General features: G+C 53.6%; 9 protein-coding genes across 9 annotated transcripts; 4 read left to right on the top strand and 5 right to left on the bottom strand.

The window, feature by feature from the left end:
- Positions 1-238: 238 nt before the first annotated feature.
- Positions 239-2,741, top strand: NUU61_002428 (fanconi-associated nuclease 1; the record flags this gene model as incomplete). Its single annotated transcript, XM_056653010.1, has 3 exons — positions 239-744; positions 803-2,147; positions 2,232-2,741. 3 exons carry the CDS (start codon positions 239-241, stop codon positions 2,739-2,741), a joined length of 2,361 nt encoding a protein of 786 aa, XP_056514077.1.
- Positions 2,742-3,009: 268 nt separating this feature from the next.
- On the bottom strand, positions 3,010-3,811 carry NUU61_002427 (40S ribosomal protein uS15; the record flags this gene model as incomplete). Its single annotated transcript, XM_056653009.1, has 4 exons — positions 3,010-3,183; positions 3,253-3,299; positions 3,505-3,537; positions 3,610-3,811. 4 exons carry the CDS (start codon positions 3,809-3,811, stop codon positions 3,010-3,012), a joined length of 456 nt encoding a protein of 151 aa, XP_056514076.1.
- A 627-nt stretch (positions 3,812-4,438) lies between these two features.
- Positions 4,439-5,806, bottom strand: NUU61_002426 (8-oxoguanine glycosylase OGG1; the record flags this gene model as incomplete). The annotated part of the gene is made up of 3 exons (XM_056653008.1): positions 4,439-4,860; positions 4,915-5,672; positions 5,721-5,806. The coding sequence occupies 3 exons, from the start codon at positions 5,804-5,806 to the stop codon at positions 4,439-4,441; spliced, it is 1,266 nt and encodes a 421-aa protein (XP_056514075.1).
- Positions 5,807-6,329: 523 nt separating this feature from the next.
- NUU61_002425 (splicing factor u2af large subunit) lies at positions 6,330-8,220 on the top strand (the record flags this gene model as incomplete). The annotated part of the gene is made up of 6 exons (XM_056653007.1): positions 6,330-6,357; positions 6,404-6,429; positions 6,476-6,992; positions 7,041-7,624; positions 7,676-7,937; positions 8,000-8,220. The coding sequence occupies 6 exons, from the start codon at positions 6,330-6,332 to the stop codon at positions 8,218-8,220; spliced, it is 1,638 nt and encodes a 545-aa protein (XP_056514074.1).
- A 519-nt stretch (positions 8,221-8,739) lies between these two features.
- On the bottom strand, positions 8,740-9,610 carry NUU61_002424 (uncharacterized protein; the record flags this gene model as incomplete). Its single annotated transcript, XM_056653006.1, has 2 exons — positions 8,740-9,295; positions 9,330-9,610. The coding sequence occupies 2 exons, from the start codon at positions 9,608-9,610 to the stop codon at positions 8,740-8,742; spliced, it is 837 nt and encodes a 278-aa protein (XP_056514073.1).
- Positions 9,611-9,652: 42 nt separating this feature from the next.
- On the bottom strand, positions 9,653-10,741 carry NUU61_002423 (uncharacterized protein; the record flags this gene model as incomplete). The annotated part of the gene is made up of 3 exons (XM_056653005.1): positions 9,653-9,997; positions 10,320-10,456; positions 10,552-10,741. 3 exons carry the CDS (start codon positions 10,739-10,741, stop codon positions 9,653-9,655), a joined length of 672 nt encoding a protein of 223 aa, XP_056514072.1.
- A 465-nt stretch (positions 10,742-11,206) lies between these two features.
- On the top strand, positions 11,207-12,837 carry NUU61_002422 (uncharacterized protein; the record flags this gene model as incomplete). The annotated part of the gene is made up of 2 exons (XM_056653004.1): positions 11,207-11,671; positions 11,725-12,837. 2 exons carry the CDS (start codon positions 11,207-11,209, stop codon positions 12,835-12,837), a joined length of 1,578 nt encoding a protein of 525 aa, XP_056514071.1.
- A 612-nt stretch (positions 12,838-13,449) lies between these two features.
- Positions 13,450-14,805, top strand: NUU61_002421 (uncharacterized protein; the record flags this gene model as incomplete). Its single annotated transcript, XM_056653003.1, has 4 exons — positions 13,450-13,495; positions 13,584-13,855; positions 13,956-14,336; positions 14,434-14,805. 4 exons carry the CDS (start codon positions 13,450-13,452, stop codon positions 14,803-14,805), a joined length of 1,071 nt encoding a protein of 356 aa, XP_056514070.1.
- A 473-nt stretch (positions 14,806-15,278) lies between these two features.
- On the bottom strand, positions 15,279-16,854 carry aspB (septin AspB; the record flags this gene model as incomplete). The annotated part of the gene is made up of 4 exons (XM_056653002.1): positions 15,279-15,914; positions 15,972-16,438; positions 16,492-16,770; positions 16,851-16,854. The coding sequence occupies 4 exons, from the start codon at positions 16,852-16,854 to the stop codon at positions 15,279-15,281; spliced, it is 1,386 nt and encodes a 461-aa protein (XP_056514069.1).
- Between the last annotated feature and the right edge of the window lie 393 nt (positions 16,855-17,247).

The raw sequence follows: 17,247 nt of genomic DNA, 5'->3' as shown, positions 1-17,247 counted from the left end.
GGAAGTGTTCTGGTGATGCGGGAGCGGGAAGCTGTGGAGCTTCTGGCGAGCTCTTGCCGCGCCGCGAGGTTCGACAGAAGAAGCCGACCTTATCCAAGAGCCACTGTACGGGAGCTAGCCTTTCCAATGGTCTATTTGTGTGTATTTTTCGTCGCACTTCATCTATTGTCCCCTCTGTTCTACGCTGTCGCATTACCCCAGCGAACTGCAAACACTGCAAACACCCCGATATGGATATATGGTCCACGTGATCTCGTGTCGACTCGACACGTCCGATGCTCGGATCTTCATTTATCGTGAATGGCCGAGCGACAGGATGTCCTTGCTGGACTACTGGGACACACAGCGGTCGGTCAAACGCAGAAAGGTTTCTGGCCAGGCCGAGAGCAACGACGCCCGAGACCAGAGCCCCAGTCCCTCCGAAGTGGCCGAGACCCCCGCGACAGATGACTCGGACACGCAGATTCCAAACAGTCAAACAGATCTGGAGTCTTCTCTACCTGTGATCGACTCCAATGATAATGCGATTGAGGAGTACGAGGCATCTGGGACGGATAATACCAATTCTGCATTGCATACGAGGTTACGCGATGGGGTCTGGCAGAGGGGCAAAAGCTCCATCTACGTCGATGCGTTTAATCTGGCGCTCGAAACCGTGCTAGACGAAGAGACTCATCTCTTTGACCAGGCAGAAATGGAAATCTTTACCCAGTGGTGGGGACTATCCTATGAATCTCAGTATCTGTAGGTTTTGTACATCATTGAAGCTTAAGTGGCTCCCATATGTCTAACGATCACTTAGGTATGTGCGGTTGTTCCTGCGCAAGACCTCTGCCTGGCATCGTATTAGCAGGCTGGGCTATCACTCGGATATCTCGGATCTGTCTACTGTTGCGGCTGATCTCCAGCGAGACCGATCATTGCCCGAGTCAGAGACGGGATGTACATTCAGATTTGCAGAGAGCACTGAAGAAATCACTGCACTGGAAGAGGCTTCATCTCTTCTTCTGCTTGAAGAACTTAAGACCTTTGCGAAAGAGGCAAAGGTCCAGGGTAAAAACAAGAAAGAGCTGTTGCTCAGTCTTCAGGAATCGAGTCAGACTCAGTCCGGGCTGGGGTGGAACCAATCATCCAACAATCGAGACAGCCATTTCACTCAAAAGATACTGGATTACACAGGACCGTGTATCAGGCTGTCGTCCGACACTCGAGCACTTTTCGAGCGCGTGCATTTGGTCTTCTACCGGTCGACCGAATGGACCGAAAAGTCCCTCACCACCATCATCCTGGCCAAAATCTCTCGGCAAAATTTCCCAGAGTACATTGTATGCCGGTCTAATTCCATCTTCCCGTCTCGAGCGGCGCTCCTGGAGTTTGAATCGGCAATAAGAACGCAGTACGTTATCGACAGCATTCTAGAATTCAATGGACCTCCCTCAACAGAGTCATTGCAACACATCAAAGATCTCGCGAACAATATCTATCCGCGATGGAAAGAGCTAGTGGAACAAGAACAGCTAAAAGAAGAAAGTATCTACGAGATTGGGGAGGGCGCATATCTGCGTCGTTTCTCCCCCGCCTGGGTGTATACAAGAATCATCCACAAGAGTTTACATCCCCTTGGTCGATTCAAAGAGCACAAGCGAGAACATGAGGTGCTCTCGGAGCTGCTAGGTCAGGGTTTGTTTCATGCTGCCCGGCGCGGCGCCTGGTACCAGCGAAAAGCGCTGCTGGAAGAACACTACATGTGGGCTCTCATGCCGAGCGACGGCCGCAGTGAGGAGCAGCAGCGCAAAATGTGGAAGAGGACTGCCCTACGAACCTGCGAAGAGGGCCTGGAAGACCCGCTCTGCCACTTGATATACCACTATGACCTTCAGAAACGGATCACCAAGCTTGAGAAAGCGCTCAAGGTGGTCAAGAGGGAGCAGCATGATTTTGGGCATGTTATGCTGAACAAACCCGCCGAGCGCACTATTGAAGGAATCCGCGTGGACCGGGACGAAATCCCCCGGAAGGGCCGAGCAACCATCTGGGTCGATGAGCGAGAAGGCGGCGAGTGTCGAGTCGAAAGCATGTGTCTGAGCTGGTATCGAGACCACGGCTGGAAGGGGTACCATTCCGAGGGCGGCATTGTCCGCACACTAGTAAGTGGCACAAACCCAAATACCAAGAAGAAATCTCCCAGGTTATGTATACATCGAGATTGACAAGGCATCTGTTGGATATAGTTTGGCTACCTTTTCTACGACATCCTCTTCACGTACGTGCCCAATGTCTTCCAGACGCCGTTTCAAACCTGCCCGCTCGACCTACACACCGATGTCTTCTACCCATCCCGCGCTTCGGAGATCAATCACCGACTGGTGGAGATCACCAACGGGGAAGCAGAGCGCATCATCCGCGAGATCCACGAGCGCGAAGCAGTCGCACAGCCCTGCGCCATCGGTATCGACTGGTCGTTCAGTCTTGACGATCTAGTTGAGATCACGCAGTGTTTCCGCGGCGAGGCCCTGGCGACTATCTGCAAAGTCCTTGCGCAGGAATATCAGCAGCGTGGTGGCGGAATCCCGGATTTGTTTCTGTGGGATCCCGAGGCACGCACGGTGATGTTTGCCGAAGTCAAGTCGGAGAATGACCGTCTGAGTGACACGCAGCGGCTATGGATCCATATTCTGACTGCGGCTGGAGTAAAGGTGGAGCTTTGCAATGCGGTTGCTCGGGAGGTCCGAGTGGACTGAGCTGCCTTGGGTGATATCCGTACATAGAGCATGGACATACATTCTAGATATGGGTTTATGTCTAAACTCGCCGGCGAGATTCTACAAATACAAATGCTCCCGCAAAGTAACATGAAAGGTATCTGAGAACGGGTATCAATCATGATAGTTACTTTTTTTCTTTTTTGGGTTGCCTATCTAGTACATCGGAAAAGATCACTAAACCGAGCACTGGTTTCCCATCGTCAACAGATCCCCCAAAGACCTCCACAGACCATCACGCATGCGCTTATGCGACCAGGGTGCTGGCGGTGGCGCTCTCGTAGCGCCAAGTGGGGGGCAGGACACCGACGGTCTTGTAGTAACGGGACAGACGGTGGATACGGGACTCGATCAGAATGAGGCGGAACTTGCTGTCCTTGTCCTTGCGGTTACGCTCAAGGTGCTTGCGGACGGCGACGGCCTAGATAGTGGTCAGCAAAAAAATTTTCTTCTTCTTTCTGAAAGCTCGAAAGCAGGTGGGGGGAATTACCTTCTTGATCAGGAAGTAAAGGTCCTCGGGAAGTTCGGGAGCGAGGCCTGTATTTCCAAAATCTCTCTGTCAGTCTAATATTCTTGACCAAGCAGAGGCTTAATTGTATCTGGTGCATTTCTGCGACCAGAGTTCGGGGAAGAGAAGGTTGAGCCCAACGAAAGTGCACAATTTTACGTGCGCACTTTCCTTATGCTTTTCCTTTCTTTCACCCGACCGAAGGGATAAGGTTGTTGGCGAGTGGATTCGTACCGTTGGACTTCAGGATACGGAGTATCTTGTTACCTATTCATCCACCGATGTTAGTATATGGTTCCTTCCCAATTCCAACCCAAAAAAAAAATGGGACTCTCGTACCAGTCACAAACTTGACCTGGGCAACACCGTGGCTGTCGCGGAGGACAACACCAATCTGGGAGGGGGTGGCACCCTTCTTGGCCAGCTTGCAGATGTGGTCGACAACCTGGTCGGGGGTGGTCTTGAGCCACGCCGGGGGGGTGCGGGAGTAGGGGATGGCAGAGGAGGCAATGCCCTTGCCCTTGCTGTGAAGGCGACCCATTTTGATGTGGTGGAAGGTGGTCGAGGGGGTGGTGGTTGTCGGCGAGGTTGAGATGGTCGAAAATCGGCCCGGAGCAGAAGTTGTGTGCAAATGTGTGGGTCACGTGCTTCGCTTATTTTCCGCTCTTCCGCCTTTTTGTTCTTCGGACTTTGCCCCGTTCGACTTCTTCTTTCTTCTGCATTTATTCGTACAGGCAGATTCCGAGGAGATTTTACTAATTATCAGCAATATCCCCTATTCTCGACCTGTCATCCACTCCAGGTTAGTACCATGTTCTTCCACGTACCTCGCCCAATTCCCCCGATGATCTTCGTGATGAAACACACCTTTTACTTTATTTCTGGTACCTCTTATGTCAGGAGGGCGTTTTCGGACGCCTCTCCGATGATCTAAATGGACTTCTGATCGACTCAACTTTGCTCGATGCCTCATGTTTATGTTTGCTTGACTCGAACTAACGATGGCTTCAGATCTAGGTGAATGCAAGATAACAACAAAGTTGGGGGGAAATTCTCCACGCTTATTTTCTGATCCCTATTATCAACCGTATGCTCCGAGTAGTCCACGGACGACATGGATTCTTTCATGGTTGCTCTATAATACACTGTATGGTAGGATCCGTCCCGATCATGGTTTGTCGCGCAGTCTCTTCGACACCCTCCGAGTCTCAACTGTCTTGGATGCGTGGACGACACCGTCGGACTGCCCCTTTCGCTTCTTGCCTCGCTTTGTAGCTTCCTCGAGCGCATCCTCGACCTTGATCTCGACGTCTTCTTCCTTGGGCGCTTTCAAGCCCACGGCAGTCGTAACTTCAGTCTTAATCTCCACCTGTGATTTGCTGTCTTTGACATCCACATCCACCTTCTTAGTAGCGGCGAGTCTGTCAGCAAAAGACCGCAGGTCCGCAGTGAAGAGGACGCTATGGGCCCAGCCGGCCTCCTTGCCCCAGAGCTTGCGGAAGTGGTTGCCCACGGCATCATAGGTCGCTTTGTTCAGTGTTTTCTGGGAGCTTTTGCCAAACCGATAGTCGCGCTGCGCGATTTGCCAGACTATTGACTCTGTGAGAATACAGCTCCTCGTAAATAATGCCAATGCACACTTACCATGGGTATCAACCGGTACGGACTCTCCCCATCCCAACCCCATGAGACACACACAATCTGCCACTTTTGGGCCAACCCCTTGCAACTCGAGCAAGCTCTCATGGGCCTCACGGTATCCTGGTCGCCCCTGCGGTTTCATCTCGTCACCTGGTCGGGATTCCACACCCAGTGCAGGGGACTCGGGGTTGCTTAACCCATCTAGCCAGCCATCCTCCCGGTCTCGCGATACAATAACCGCCGTCTGGTAAATGTATTTGGCTCGGTAGCCAAAGCCCAAGCTGCGGAGGTTGCTTTCCACATCCTTTCCTGCCAGTGCCTCTGGAGACGGAAAGTCATGGTAGGCGCGTCCCTCAATTGTTGCGATAAAGGGTCCATAATGGAGACATAGCTTCTCAACCATCTGAGAGATGCGTGCGATATTGTTGTTGCTGCTGCAAATGAATGACACCAGCGCTTCCCAGGCATCTTGCCGTAGTATTCGGATCCCCGTAAACTGAGCGGCCTTTTTCTTGAAATTGGGATCTTGTGATGACCATTGTGTGTAGAGGTCAGTGAGATTCGAGGATAGGTTGAAGTAGTGTTGGACAATGCGAAGTAAGTCACTATCTGCGGAGGATTGAGGGGCCGGTGCTGAGGGGTGAGGAGCGGACGAGGATTGTATGGTGCGATAGTAAAGGCAACTCGAGTCTTGTTTTAGAGAGAGTAGACGGCCATGAAGAACGCATCGCCATTCTTCGTTGTCGGAGATCTTCTGCCATCTGGAAGGAGTCAGTCTTATCCTCCAGGCACAATTGCGCGGGACTGACCTGAATGACTGGCCACAACGGAGGGTTGTGTTAATGCAAAGCTCGCTCAGGCTAACAGGTAGCTTGCGCCATTCGGAAAACCCCATCCTTGAACTAAAGGCATACAAGGACTCCAGCAAGAGATAGCGGCCACCCTCGGTCAAGATTAGTCAGCTGAGGTAATGATACCAAGGTATACAAATCCAAATCCTCGACTACCTACGCTTTTTGTTTTCGCGCCGGGAGTTACTCTTTATATAAAGGCAAAAAGAAGTAAGAAACCCACTTACCTCCATGTATCCACCAAAGTATTGGTGCATAGCCGCTTGTCTACTCGTGCTTTCTTTCTTTCCTTCATTTTGAACGATTTTCGAAAGATATCTCTAAATAAACAGAGATACATTAGTTTTTATCCCGTACCTTTTTAATACGTATTTATTCGAGATCTTAATACGAAGAAGGGGAGTGCCGTAAGTGACGAAGCTGCGCGGCGCGACTTCTCGTAGTTCTGCCGTCTCGATCTTCGCGCAGCAGGCGGTGACTTCCCTACCGCCTGGAAGCTCCGAAATCAGTTTTCCCCTTCGCTGCATTGCGACCAAGCAAAGCTTCATTTGTCTGCCCCAACTCAGCATGAACGGCGACACCTATTCATCCAGAGGTAAGAGTTTTAAATTTTGATGTCAGATCCATGCTAACTCATATAGATACTGGCCGTTCGCGCGATTATTATGTAAGTGCCAGCTCTACGAAGTTTGGCGACGACTAACCCAATTTAGCGCGACGAGCGGCGAGAGCGCGACAGAGGTGACCGAGGTGACCGAGGTGATAGGGGTGAGAGGGGTGAGAGGGGTGAGAGGCGGCGGTCGCGGTCTCCCCATTACGGCCGGAGCTCGCGACGCGATTACGAGTCCAACTCGTACTCGTCCAGTCGAGACTACCGTGCCCGGGAACGTGAAGACCGCTACTCCAGTCGGAGAGATGATCGAGAGTGGGACCGAGACCGTGGTGACCGTGGTGACCGTGGTGACCGTCGACGACGGGACTTTGATGATCGCCCTCGACGGGACTTGTTCGATGAGCGACCCCGACGTGCCGACCGAGACCGCGGTTTCGGCGATCGCGAACGTGAGCGAAGAGACCGGAAGAGAAGCGCTACACCCCCACGCCGCAAGGAACCCACGCCGGATCTGACGGATGTCCCCTCTGTGCTGCAGAGGAAACGCCGCTTGGTCCAGTGGGACATCAAGCCCCCGGGTTATGAGAATGTGACGGCGGAACAGGCGAAGTTGTCTGGTATGTATTCTTTGATACGACGAGGGTTGGAGAAACTAACGTCCATAGGAATGTTCCCTCTCCCCGGTGCACCTCGCCAGCAGCCCATGGACCCTAGCCGTTTGCAAGCGTTTATGAACCAGCCTGCCGGTTCAACCGAAAGCACGGCCCTCAAGCCTTCCAACTCCCGCCAGTCTAAGCGTCTCTTCGTCTACAACATACCCTCTGGCGTAACGGGAGATGGTGTGATTTCATTTTTCAATCTGCAGCTGAACGGTCTGAACGTGATCCACAGCGTCGATCCGTGCATTTCAGCCCAGATTTCCGAAGATCACTCGTTTGCGCTCTTGGAGTTTAAGTCGCCCAACGACGCAACGGTTGCCCTCGCTTTCGATGGAATTGCCATGGCCGAGGGGGCAGACAAGGGACTTGAGGTGCGACGGCCAAAGGACTACGTTGTCCCGGGTGGAAGTGCAGAGCAGGAATACCAGGAAGGCGTACTGCTGAACGAGGTGCCGGACTCGCCGAACAAGATCTGTGTCTCCAACATCCCAGCCTTTATCCCGGAGGAGCCTGTCACAATGTTGCTGAAGTCCTTCGGCGAGCTCAAATCTTTCGTCTTGGTCAAAGATGCGTCTACGGAGGAGTCGAGAGTGAGTATTTGTACCTCATTGTCCGTTTTCTCACTTGCTGACTTCCCGCAGGGAATTGCTTTCTGTGAATATGTTGACCCGAATGCTACTACCATCGCGGTGGAAGGTCTAAAGGGCATGGAACTGGGCGATCGGCATCTCAAGGTCGCCCGCGCCAGTATCGGAACCACGCAGGCTTCCGGTCTGGACATGGGCGTCAACGCCATGTCTATGTTTGCCAAGACCACTTCGCAAGACCTGGAGACCAGTCGGGTGTTGCAACTGCTGAACATGGTGACGTCGGACGAACTCTTGAACGACGATGACTACGAAGGTATGTTGTCTTGTCCGGAACGTCGCTCTTACCTGAAATTTGACTAACATGCTTCTCCCCAGAAATCTGTGAAGATGTGAACGATGAATGCTCAAAGTTCGGAAAAGTCCTCTCTCTGAAGATTCCCCGACGCGGCCTCGGCGCAGGCAAGATCTTCGTCAAGTTCGATACCACCGAGTCTGCCATCGGTGCCCTCAAGGCGCTTGCGGGACGCAAGTTCTCGGATCGGACGGTGGTGGCCTCGTACTACGGCGAAGAAAACTTCGATGTGGATGCATGGTAAATGCAAATCGTGGTGTCTTCCGCGCTTTTTTTTCTTCCTCAGGGCTTCCTTTTCCCATCTTTGTTCTTCACATCGGCGTGTTATCCCCTTTTTGTCCGACCAGTTTTGCTTTCGGAGCAGGAGGGTCTTGAATGTACCATAGCAAACAGGCATATGTCCAGAACCTGCCATGCCTTGATTTTGACGCCTTGTAGAAGAGATGCTAAGATGGTAATTGCTAGTTGCCAGGTATTCAGCTCTTGTCACAAAAAGTACGTCAAGTGCATGAAGCCCAGCTGAGCAAGACCTGGGGATCGGCGCGTTGATCGCTGATGTGCTTCGTCCTCTGGCAGGTTAGCGTCGGCGAGTGTTGCCGCGTAGAGAACTCAACCCTAAGCTCGTCTCCTTCGCCCCATAAAGTCTTGTCTGTCGGTCTTTGACACGGGTTTTATTTTATATTATATTTCTCTCTTTTTCTAATGGCAGAAATTACAGTTGCCGGGTATTGCCATTAATCACATTGTACAGAATGGATTGGGTCTATGTGCCTGGAAGGGTATCCACAGCATCGACCGAGTCCCACCCCCACGCCGCCTTCAGCAGCCGCTGCATCGTGTACGTGGGATAGGCATGCTCCTCCTCGAGTTTCACCAGCACGCCCAGGAGGGCCTCTTGCTCGATACGGTCTGTGAACCGGTCCCCGCACATCCCAATCGCGACACTGGCCGTGACCAGCCCGGGCGGACTATGCTGGTTCGACAGGGCAATACCACAGAGCCGAAGGATAATGGAGCGGACTCGTCGGTCGACCGACCGCATGGCCGTGCGCTGGCCGGGTCCTAGACGCGGCAGCTTGGGATTGTACACGGTCAGCAGGATACGAGCCAGGTCGAGGTGCTGCAGGCCGGCGACATGGCAGTTGTTGAGGTACCAGAGTTCGGGGAAGACCTCACCGCGGGAGCGGTCCGGGTCGCGGGTGTAGATAGGTCGGAAGGAGGCCGGGCCCAGCTCGGCCCAGAGAGTCTCGAACGAGACCAGCTCGTCGTAGCGCGCAACCCGCATGTCGGATGCGGGGAGCGGGTGGAGAACGCCCGTGCTGGTGTTGGGGGAAATGGTCGCGGGGAGTTGACTTGTCTTCCGATCCGAAGCAGTACTGCAGTACGTCGGCGCAGTGGATGACGAGCCGGTCGGCCCAAACATAGTCGTCGGCGGGCTCGAAGGATCGGTATGGCTCGCATGGGCCCAGAGGAAGTCGGAATGTGCGCTGTTTCGAGAAAGCTGTGAGAATCTCCTGCCGGAGTGCGATCCAGTAAGCGGCATGTCGCAACCCACTCCCTCTGGCTGCTAACATGGCCTGGGCATCCAGAAACACTTGGATGCCGCGGAGACCACTTTCGGTGTCTTCGCCCATAGCCGGCACTGCAGAGATCGTGTCAGCACTGTTGAAATCAATTCATTGGACTCTCAACGAACAATCTACTTCTTCATAGAACCGAAGAATCACGGCGGCCGCCAGGAGATTCTCGTCCTGGGCCTCCCGGGAATGATCCGACAGCGACACAAAGTGCGCAATGCATTGGTTGTGATAGTGAAGAGCAGTTTCTGGCGTCAGATTCGGGAGAATTTTCCCTCCATATTGGATTTGGTTTCCAATATAATATTTTTTGATCCGGCTCAGGTGTCGTGCCGCGGCGGTATAGATTGCGTAGAGGAGCGGAGGACATGATCGTGCGCGCAATGGCACAGTACATTCAAAATGCCTTTCTCCATCGCAAATATCGAACTGCCCAAGTGTAAGCTGACAGGGGGAAAGATAAGTCCCCGGAGAAGGGAGTTGGCAAAGAGATTACCCAATGTGCCATCTGCACAACAAAATACCGCATTAGGCAAGCTTCATGTTCATCGAAATGAGGCAGCCCACTCTCGGTCTGAAAAACAAGATCGCTTGACCCGAGGGATGCATGACTGCTGTGAGAGAAGCTGGGTGACGCAGACGAGACAGAGGGGTGGTTCCCAGGCGAACGCTGGGTGGGGTAGGGCGAGAAAGAGAGAAGATGTGAAGTCTGGGGCCGGACAGAAAGATACGGATTGGGTGAATGTGATTCAACAGCGTCACTCACGACGGACGGGTCAGTTAGGGTTCGGTGGTCCGTGAATGAAACACTTCGCCGGCGTCCCGAGGCCAACGGGGAGGACCCCAAATCCACCGAGTAGTGTCGGGCTATGTCGGCTGTTTCGTCGACGTACTGGAACTCAGCTGTGAATAGAAGGAGTCAGCACGGCAACGGGGAAGCCCAGATGCCGGAATCCTGATGACGCAAGCCGCTGTTTCATAGAGGGCGGATCACGGACCATGGCCGACGGGCACCCAGGGCTGATCGTCCGCGAAGTCGGCATCATATCGAGCACTGGAGCCATGACGGAATCCCGAGGGCACCGCTTGCCAGACACACGATGATCCTGAGCGTTCACAGCGGTGACATTGGGGCTTGTTGCCATCGCCTGTCGCGTTGCGCTGGTTAGCCTCATTCCACGTAGACATCTCATCAAACTCACATTTGACATGTCGGTCTAACGATTGACATCGTGATCAGTCAAAATTATGCATCTCCCGATCTATCGCCACCATTCACTTACTGCGGCATTCCTGGCTGTAAGACAATAATCCATCGTCAGTCATTGGATGCCCCCACGAACTGTGGAGGTACTCACCAGGGAACTGCCTTACTCCGTCGCATAGTGAGACAATAACGAATCCCCCTGTAATGACGAAGAGAATGGAATTAGAACCGGGACGAGAGGCAGTCAAATAGCGGAAGGCAAGACTCGGCGAATCTCCACGGGTGCGGGGTACAAAATCCGGGGTTTACGGGGGTTTGACACGGGACGCCCCCCAACTACATCATCGCATCCATGGACCGAGATGGGTCATCATATAAGCGGACCAGGTCCCGCAGTGCCTCTCGATAATTTGTGTAGATTAAACTTTGCTTTCTTTCAATCCATCATGAGTGACTTGAGTCGGTCCTCCTTCAAGACCGATAACCCGAAGGGCTCCGCCGAGCATGTCGAGACGTCTTTCTCCGCTGAACTTGACACCATCGAAGACACGCCCTGCAGCAAATATGCCTGGCTGGTGTCTATTACTGCGGGAGTGGGTGGATTTTTGTTTGGTTACGACACCGGCATCATCTCTGCCATTCTAGTATATCTGGGCACCTCCCTGGGCAAGACGTTAGATGGCAGCGAGAAGGAACTAGTGACTTCCCTCACCTCAGCTGGCGCTTTTGTCGGCGCCGTGCTGGCCGGTTTACTTGCCGATCGGTACGGCCGCAAACCTCAAATCTACAATGGCTGCATTCTGTTCATCATTGGCGCCATCATCCAGGCCACGGCTTATAGTATCGCCCAGATGTCCGTGGGTCGTCTGATCGTGGGATTTGGTGTGGGCTCTGCGGCTATGATTGTTCCGGTATGTAATTGACTGTTCCTCTCTGGCTCTGCTGTCTTCGCTGACCCTGTTAGTTATACATAGCCGAAGTGGCTCCGGCCAAATACCGCGGCCGTATGATCAGCCTGGACAATCTCTCCATCACAGGCGGACAACTGATTAGCTATGGCATTGGAGCGGCCTTTGCGTCAGTCAGCAACGGATGGCGGTATATGGCAGGTCTGGGGGCAGTCCCGGCCATTGTGCTCTGTTTTCTGCTCCCCTTCTGTCCCGAATCACCCCGACAGCTGGTGTACCATAACAAGCAAGACGAAGCGGCCAGGGTGATTGCAAAGATCTTTCCAGAAGGAACCCCCGAGCAAGTTCAGCAAAAGGTGCAGCACATTGCTATCCACATCGACCAAACCAGAAGCTCGGAGAGGAGCCTCTGGTGGCAGATCAAGCAGCTCTACGTGGTACCCAGTAACTTCCGGGCGCAGTTCGCCGCATGTGGTCTCATGGCTGTCTCCCAGCTGGGAGGATTCAACAGCCTGATGTACTACTCGAGCACTCTCTTTGCCATGGTGGGATTCAATAACCCTGTGGCAGTGGGCACGATCATTGCCGCGACGAATTTCGTATTTACGTTTGCCAACCTAGCTCTCATCGATAGGGTGGGTCGGCGCCGGATTCTGCTCTGCACGCTGTGGGCGATGGCTGCGTCGCTGGTGTGCACCGCGATCTGCTTCCGCTGGATTCCTCTTGGCCACGATCTCACGCTCAAGACCCAGAAAGTCGGCTGGGCTGCAGACGTGGTCCTGGTGTGCTTGGTAGTGTATGTCGCGTTCTACTCGATAGGCTCGGGCAACATCGCCTGGATGGGAAATGAGTTCTTCCCCATTGAGGTGCGGGCCGTTGGGACGATGCTTCTCACCATGACCTGTTGGGGCTCGAACATCATCGTTGCCTCGTCATTCCTGACCCAGATGGAGAATACGACCCCCTCGGGTGCATTTGGGTTCTACGCTGCCATCTGCTTCTTTGGATGGGTGGGTGTATATTTCTTCTACCCTGAAGTCAAGGGTATGACGCTGGAAAATATCCGGGAGGTCTTTGAGCATGGTTTTGGAGTCAATTATGCCCGAGAAATCCAGAAGGAAGCCAAGCGCAATGCGCAGGAACGCGCTGAGAGCAGCGAAAGCGTGTAAATTTAGGTTGGTTAGAATTTCTGTACGGATGAAATGCAATAGATAGAACCCCAAGAGAGATGATGCATCGGACGGAAATGAGGGCATGGAAGGTCACGGGATATACTGCACTGGAGCACGTAAATTTCTTCTACCTAATTTCGCCTTTTCCCCATCTCTCTTTTTTAGAGACATCAGTGACCATGTATCGCAATGCAAGACACGGTGCATTATCACCCCGAAACCCATCAGACCCATTTTTCGACGTAGTCGATCCGCCCCCAGGAATGTCGCGGCCACCGCGAGTGGAGACTCGGGGGGTGCGGGGGAAGATGCGGTGGAGAACGCCACAGCAAGTCTCGCCGAAATCCTGCCTGTTCAGGCAGCAGTGATCGGCATATTCAAGAGGTTTGATAGCTGTCTGCTCCTCTGCATCGCTGGATTGCTGAGTCTCCGTTGCCCAATGTTGTCCACTTCATACGGGCTGCGGCGGAGACACTGCGGGGCTGGCCAAGTTGTGAAGCTATATAAACCAGATCCAGACTTTCCTTTGCAATCGCTATAGCCATTGAGCTTTGTCTATCCTTGCATCGACTTCCCTCTAAATTCTTTGACCCGTTCCCGAATTACAACATGTCCGAGAAGCTTCAGGTCGCCGTGGCAGGTATTGGGCGCATGGGTACGTTTTTTCTTTTCTTCTCTTTTCTCTACTCTTCCTTCCCCTAAGAAGGTATTTGAACATTGGTCTCATTCGCGACTCGTCCCAGGCATGCGCCATGCCCGTCACTTTGCGACGCTCACTCCCCGCGCTGAGCTAATTGCAGTGTGCTCCCCCGTCCAGGCGGAGCTGGACGCCGCGCAAAAGGAGTTCGGGGTCCGCACCTACCGGGACTACGAGGAGATGCTTCGACATGAAAAGACACTGCAGGCCGTGGTCGTGGCTAGTGCGACGACCGTGCACGCCGAGCAGGCCATCAAGGCCATTGAGAAGGGACTGCACGTTCTGTGCGAGAAGCCGATCAGCACCAGCCCGGAGATTGTAAGTCGACAACCCATTAAGAAAAAAAAAAAAAAGATCACTTACTATGCACCTCCCAGACCACCTCGGCAGGACGATTCGCTAACACTTCTTCCCATAGTCCCAATCCGTGGTAACCGCTTACGAAAAATCCAAAAAGAACCACCCCGCCCAAAAAGTAATCTGCGGGTTCTCGCGCCGCTTCGACGCCTCGTACCGGGATGCGTACCAACGCATGGCCAACGGCGACATCGGCACGCCAGCTGTGTTCCGGTCGCAGACCTGCGACAAGCTCGATCCGAGCGGGTTCTTCGTGGCGTACGCCGAGTTCTCGGGCGGGATCTTTGTGGACTGCTCGATCCATGACATCGACCTGGCGCTGTGGTTCTTCGGCGAGGAGAGCAAGGTCAAGAGCGTCAGCGCGGTGGGGATCACGGCCGTGCAACCGGATCTGCGGAAGCATAATGATCGGGACAATGCGCTGGGGATTATTGAGTTCTATGTAAGCGGGGTCTTTCCTCTCTTCCTCCTTTTATTCCTCCCAGTTGTTGCGTCTTTTGTTGTCTCTTCTGTTTTGTGATATCCACTGACCCATCCAGGGAGGCAAAATCGCCCAACTCTACTGCTCGCGCATGATGGCCGCCGGCCAAGAAGACTGCACCGAGGTGACAGGGACGGCAGGCAAGATCGCCGTCAACACGCAGCCGCAGCTGAACCTAGTCAACCTGTACGAGCCGACGGGGATCCGGCGTGAGATCCCGGCCGACTACTACGGCCGGTTCCAGGCGGCGTTTGTCACGGAGGCGAACGAGTTCACAGCCTGCTGTCTCGACAACACGCGGCCGCCCATGTCACTGGATGGGGCGGTCAAGGCGGTCACGATTGGGTGTGCGCTGCAGGAGTCGCTGATTTCAGGGAAGAAGATCGAGTTTGATGAGAGTGGGCGCCGGGTGGAGCAAGCTAGGCTGTAGATATTCTGGTTGTTTCATGCCATGCCGAGCGAGAGATATATACATAGGAAAGAAACTTGTGGAGATATAGACGGCAGTCACCGACTTGATAATATACTCTCTTCATCCTTGCGGTCTCCCAACATCTACTACAAACTACCTCTACAGACCAAGTCCAATAAAGCCGAAGCGCTGCAATTGACTAACACATGGACAGACGGCCAGCAACCAACTGTCTCAAGCAAAAAGAAATAACTAAAATGAGCGGGTAATAGGGCACACAGAAAAAGCGGCACAACAAGATATGGCGTAGCAGAAAAAAGTACATCACAAGAAGAGAAATCGGTGGACCGCGGGCTTATTATCAAAAACCATTCTTTTTCGGTTCGTGGGGCCCATCCAGCGAGAGAGTTCAGAGAGTGTGGGGGTCGACAGCAAGGAAAATAAAGGGAGCGAGTAGTTGGGAATGGTGGGAAAAGAGCTGCACGACAACATTAGCGGAGGGAGAAACCCTTGCGCTTGCCCTTCTCTTCGATGGGACGTCCGCTTTCGAGGCGTCCCTTCTTCTCCTCCAGCTCCGAGCGCTGGCGGTCTAGCTGATCCTTCATCTCGCGATGTCGGGCATAAAGTTCGTCTTCGCTCTGCTTGAGCTTGCTTTCTTTCTCCGCGACCTTCTGTTGGAAGACCATCTTCATCTCGGCCTCCATCTTGGCCAGTTTCTGCTCGTGGAGGGCGCGCTCCTCCTCCTGCTTGACGGCCGGGTTGACCTCCTTGAACACGCTCGGGTCCTGGGCGACACCCATCTGGGTAAGCTTGTCGGACCGGTAGTTCTCGTACAGGAAGTTGTTGGTGTGCTCCTTGAGCTCCTCCATGTGGGTGCGGATCAACATCTGGCGCAGCTTGACGAAATCACAGTGCTCCTCGTTGTCAACCTCGATAATACCCCAGGGGTAGCTACGGCCACGGACGCGACGGCCGTCGGCTGCCGAAACCTCCGAGTTGGCACCAACCACGGCAAACGGCACCTTGGACATGATCTCTTGGTTCTCAGCGATGGTCTCCTCGTCGTCAAGCTCGTAGCGGGGGCCCTCGAAGATCTGGATGGAGTGGTGCTCGATATCGGCCAGGATCTGGAACAAGTTAGCGGCGGATTTTTGGCAATAAAAACATAGCAAAAGACAACATACTCTCTGCTTGAACAGGGCAACCTCCTCGTCGGTCAAGGTGTCGGCCTTGGCGATCACGGGAATCAGGTTGACCTTAGTGTGCAAGCGGCGCATCACCTCGATGTCCAGGGGCTTCAGGGAGTGGCCGGTGGGCTGGATGAAGTAAACGCAAGCGTGGATGCGGTTGTCGACGGTGTTGCTGCGGTTGACCTTGTTCTCGGCCTCCAGGTAGGTATCGAAGCGCTGCTCGATGTTCTCGACAATGGGGCGCCACGAGTCATCGTTGTTGACAAAGTCACCAAATCCAGGGGTATCCACCACCGTCAGACGGAGCCGCACGCCGTTCTCCTCAATATCGGCGCTGGTCGACTGAATCGACACGGTCTTGGGGATGATATCGGCGTTGGGACCGGTGCGTTCCTTCGGGGGGTAGAGGGAGGTGTTGAACAGAGTGTTGACCAGGGTCGACTTGCCGAGTCCGGATTCACCTGGTTGGTGTTAAGAGGGTAACACGGGCAAAAACTTCGCGAGCAATACTCACCAACAACCATGACATTGAAGTTGAAACCCTTGCGGACACTCTTGCGGTGCCACTGGTTGGGCAGGTTGGCAAAGCCCACGTAGCCGGTGAGCTTGCGGCGCACAACGTTCTTCATGTCGGTAGCGGCTTGAGCGACGGCCTTTGGATCCCGAGAGCTGACGGTCTGGGCGTTGCCGGAGCCCATGGGGTTGCTGCGTTCGACAAAGGGCGAATCCTTTCCGCTGCTGGGAGTAGGCGAGTCCCGGGACGCGATGGGAGAACCATCCGTAGATGGGGAAGCTGATCAATCCGTCAGCGTGACGTGGTCAAGTCCGCGAGGAGCCGTGATTCCCCTCGTTCCAATCGGTGGGATAGCTTACCCATTGCGAAAGTTTAAGGGGTGTGAGAAAAAAAAAAACCGAGGGCGACGAAGATCCCCTGTATAATTCTTCCGTCAGCTTTTGTGCACTTTTATTTTGGAATTTCTGCAAAGCGTGGAGTCTTGTGGTCACAATTGGGCAAATAAAAAAATTCGGGGGGTAGAAGGGGAGAATGTCAGGGATTCATACCTAAATGCTGCGTGGTCCAAAAAAAGGGGGAGACCAGTCAGAAGCGAACGACCGAAAAAGAAGCCCTCAAAAAAAGTCGAGACGGGGGCAAGAAAAAACAAACACAAAGGAGAAAAGAAAGAGAGAAAGGGAGATGAAGAGGGAGAGAGAGAGAAAGAAAGGAAGAGTTGAGACTGCCAGTCTGGGAAAGAAAGGGGGGGCCTCAAGA

The sequence above is a fragment of the Penicillium alfredii genome, assembly GCF_028826965.1.
Source record: "Penicillium alfredii strain IBT 34128 chromosome Unknown utg000004l_segment0_segment0, whole genome shotgun sequence".
NCBI classification, from domain to species: Eukaryota; Fungi; Ascomycota; class Eurotiomycetes; order Eurotiales; family Aspergillaceae; genus Penicillium; species Penicillium alfredii.
This window is presented reverse-complemented; position numbering and strand designations above follow the sequence as displayed.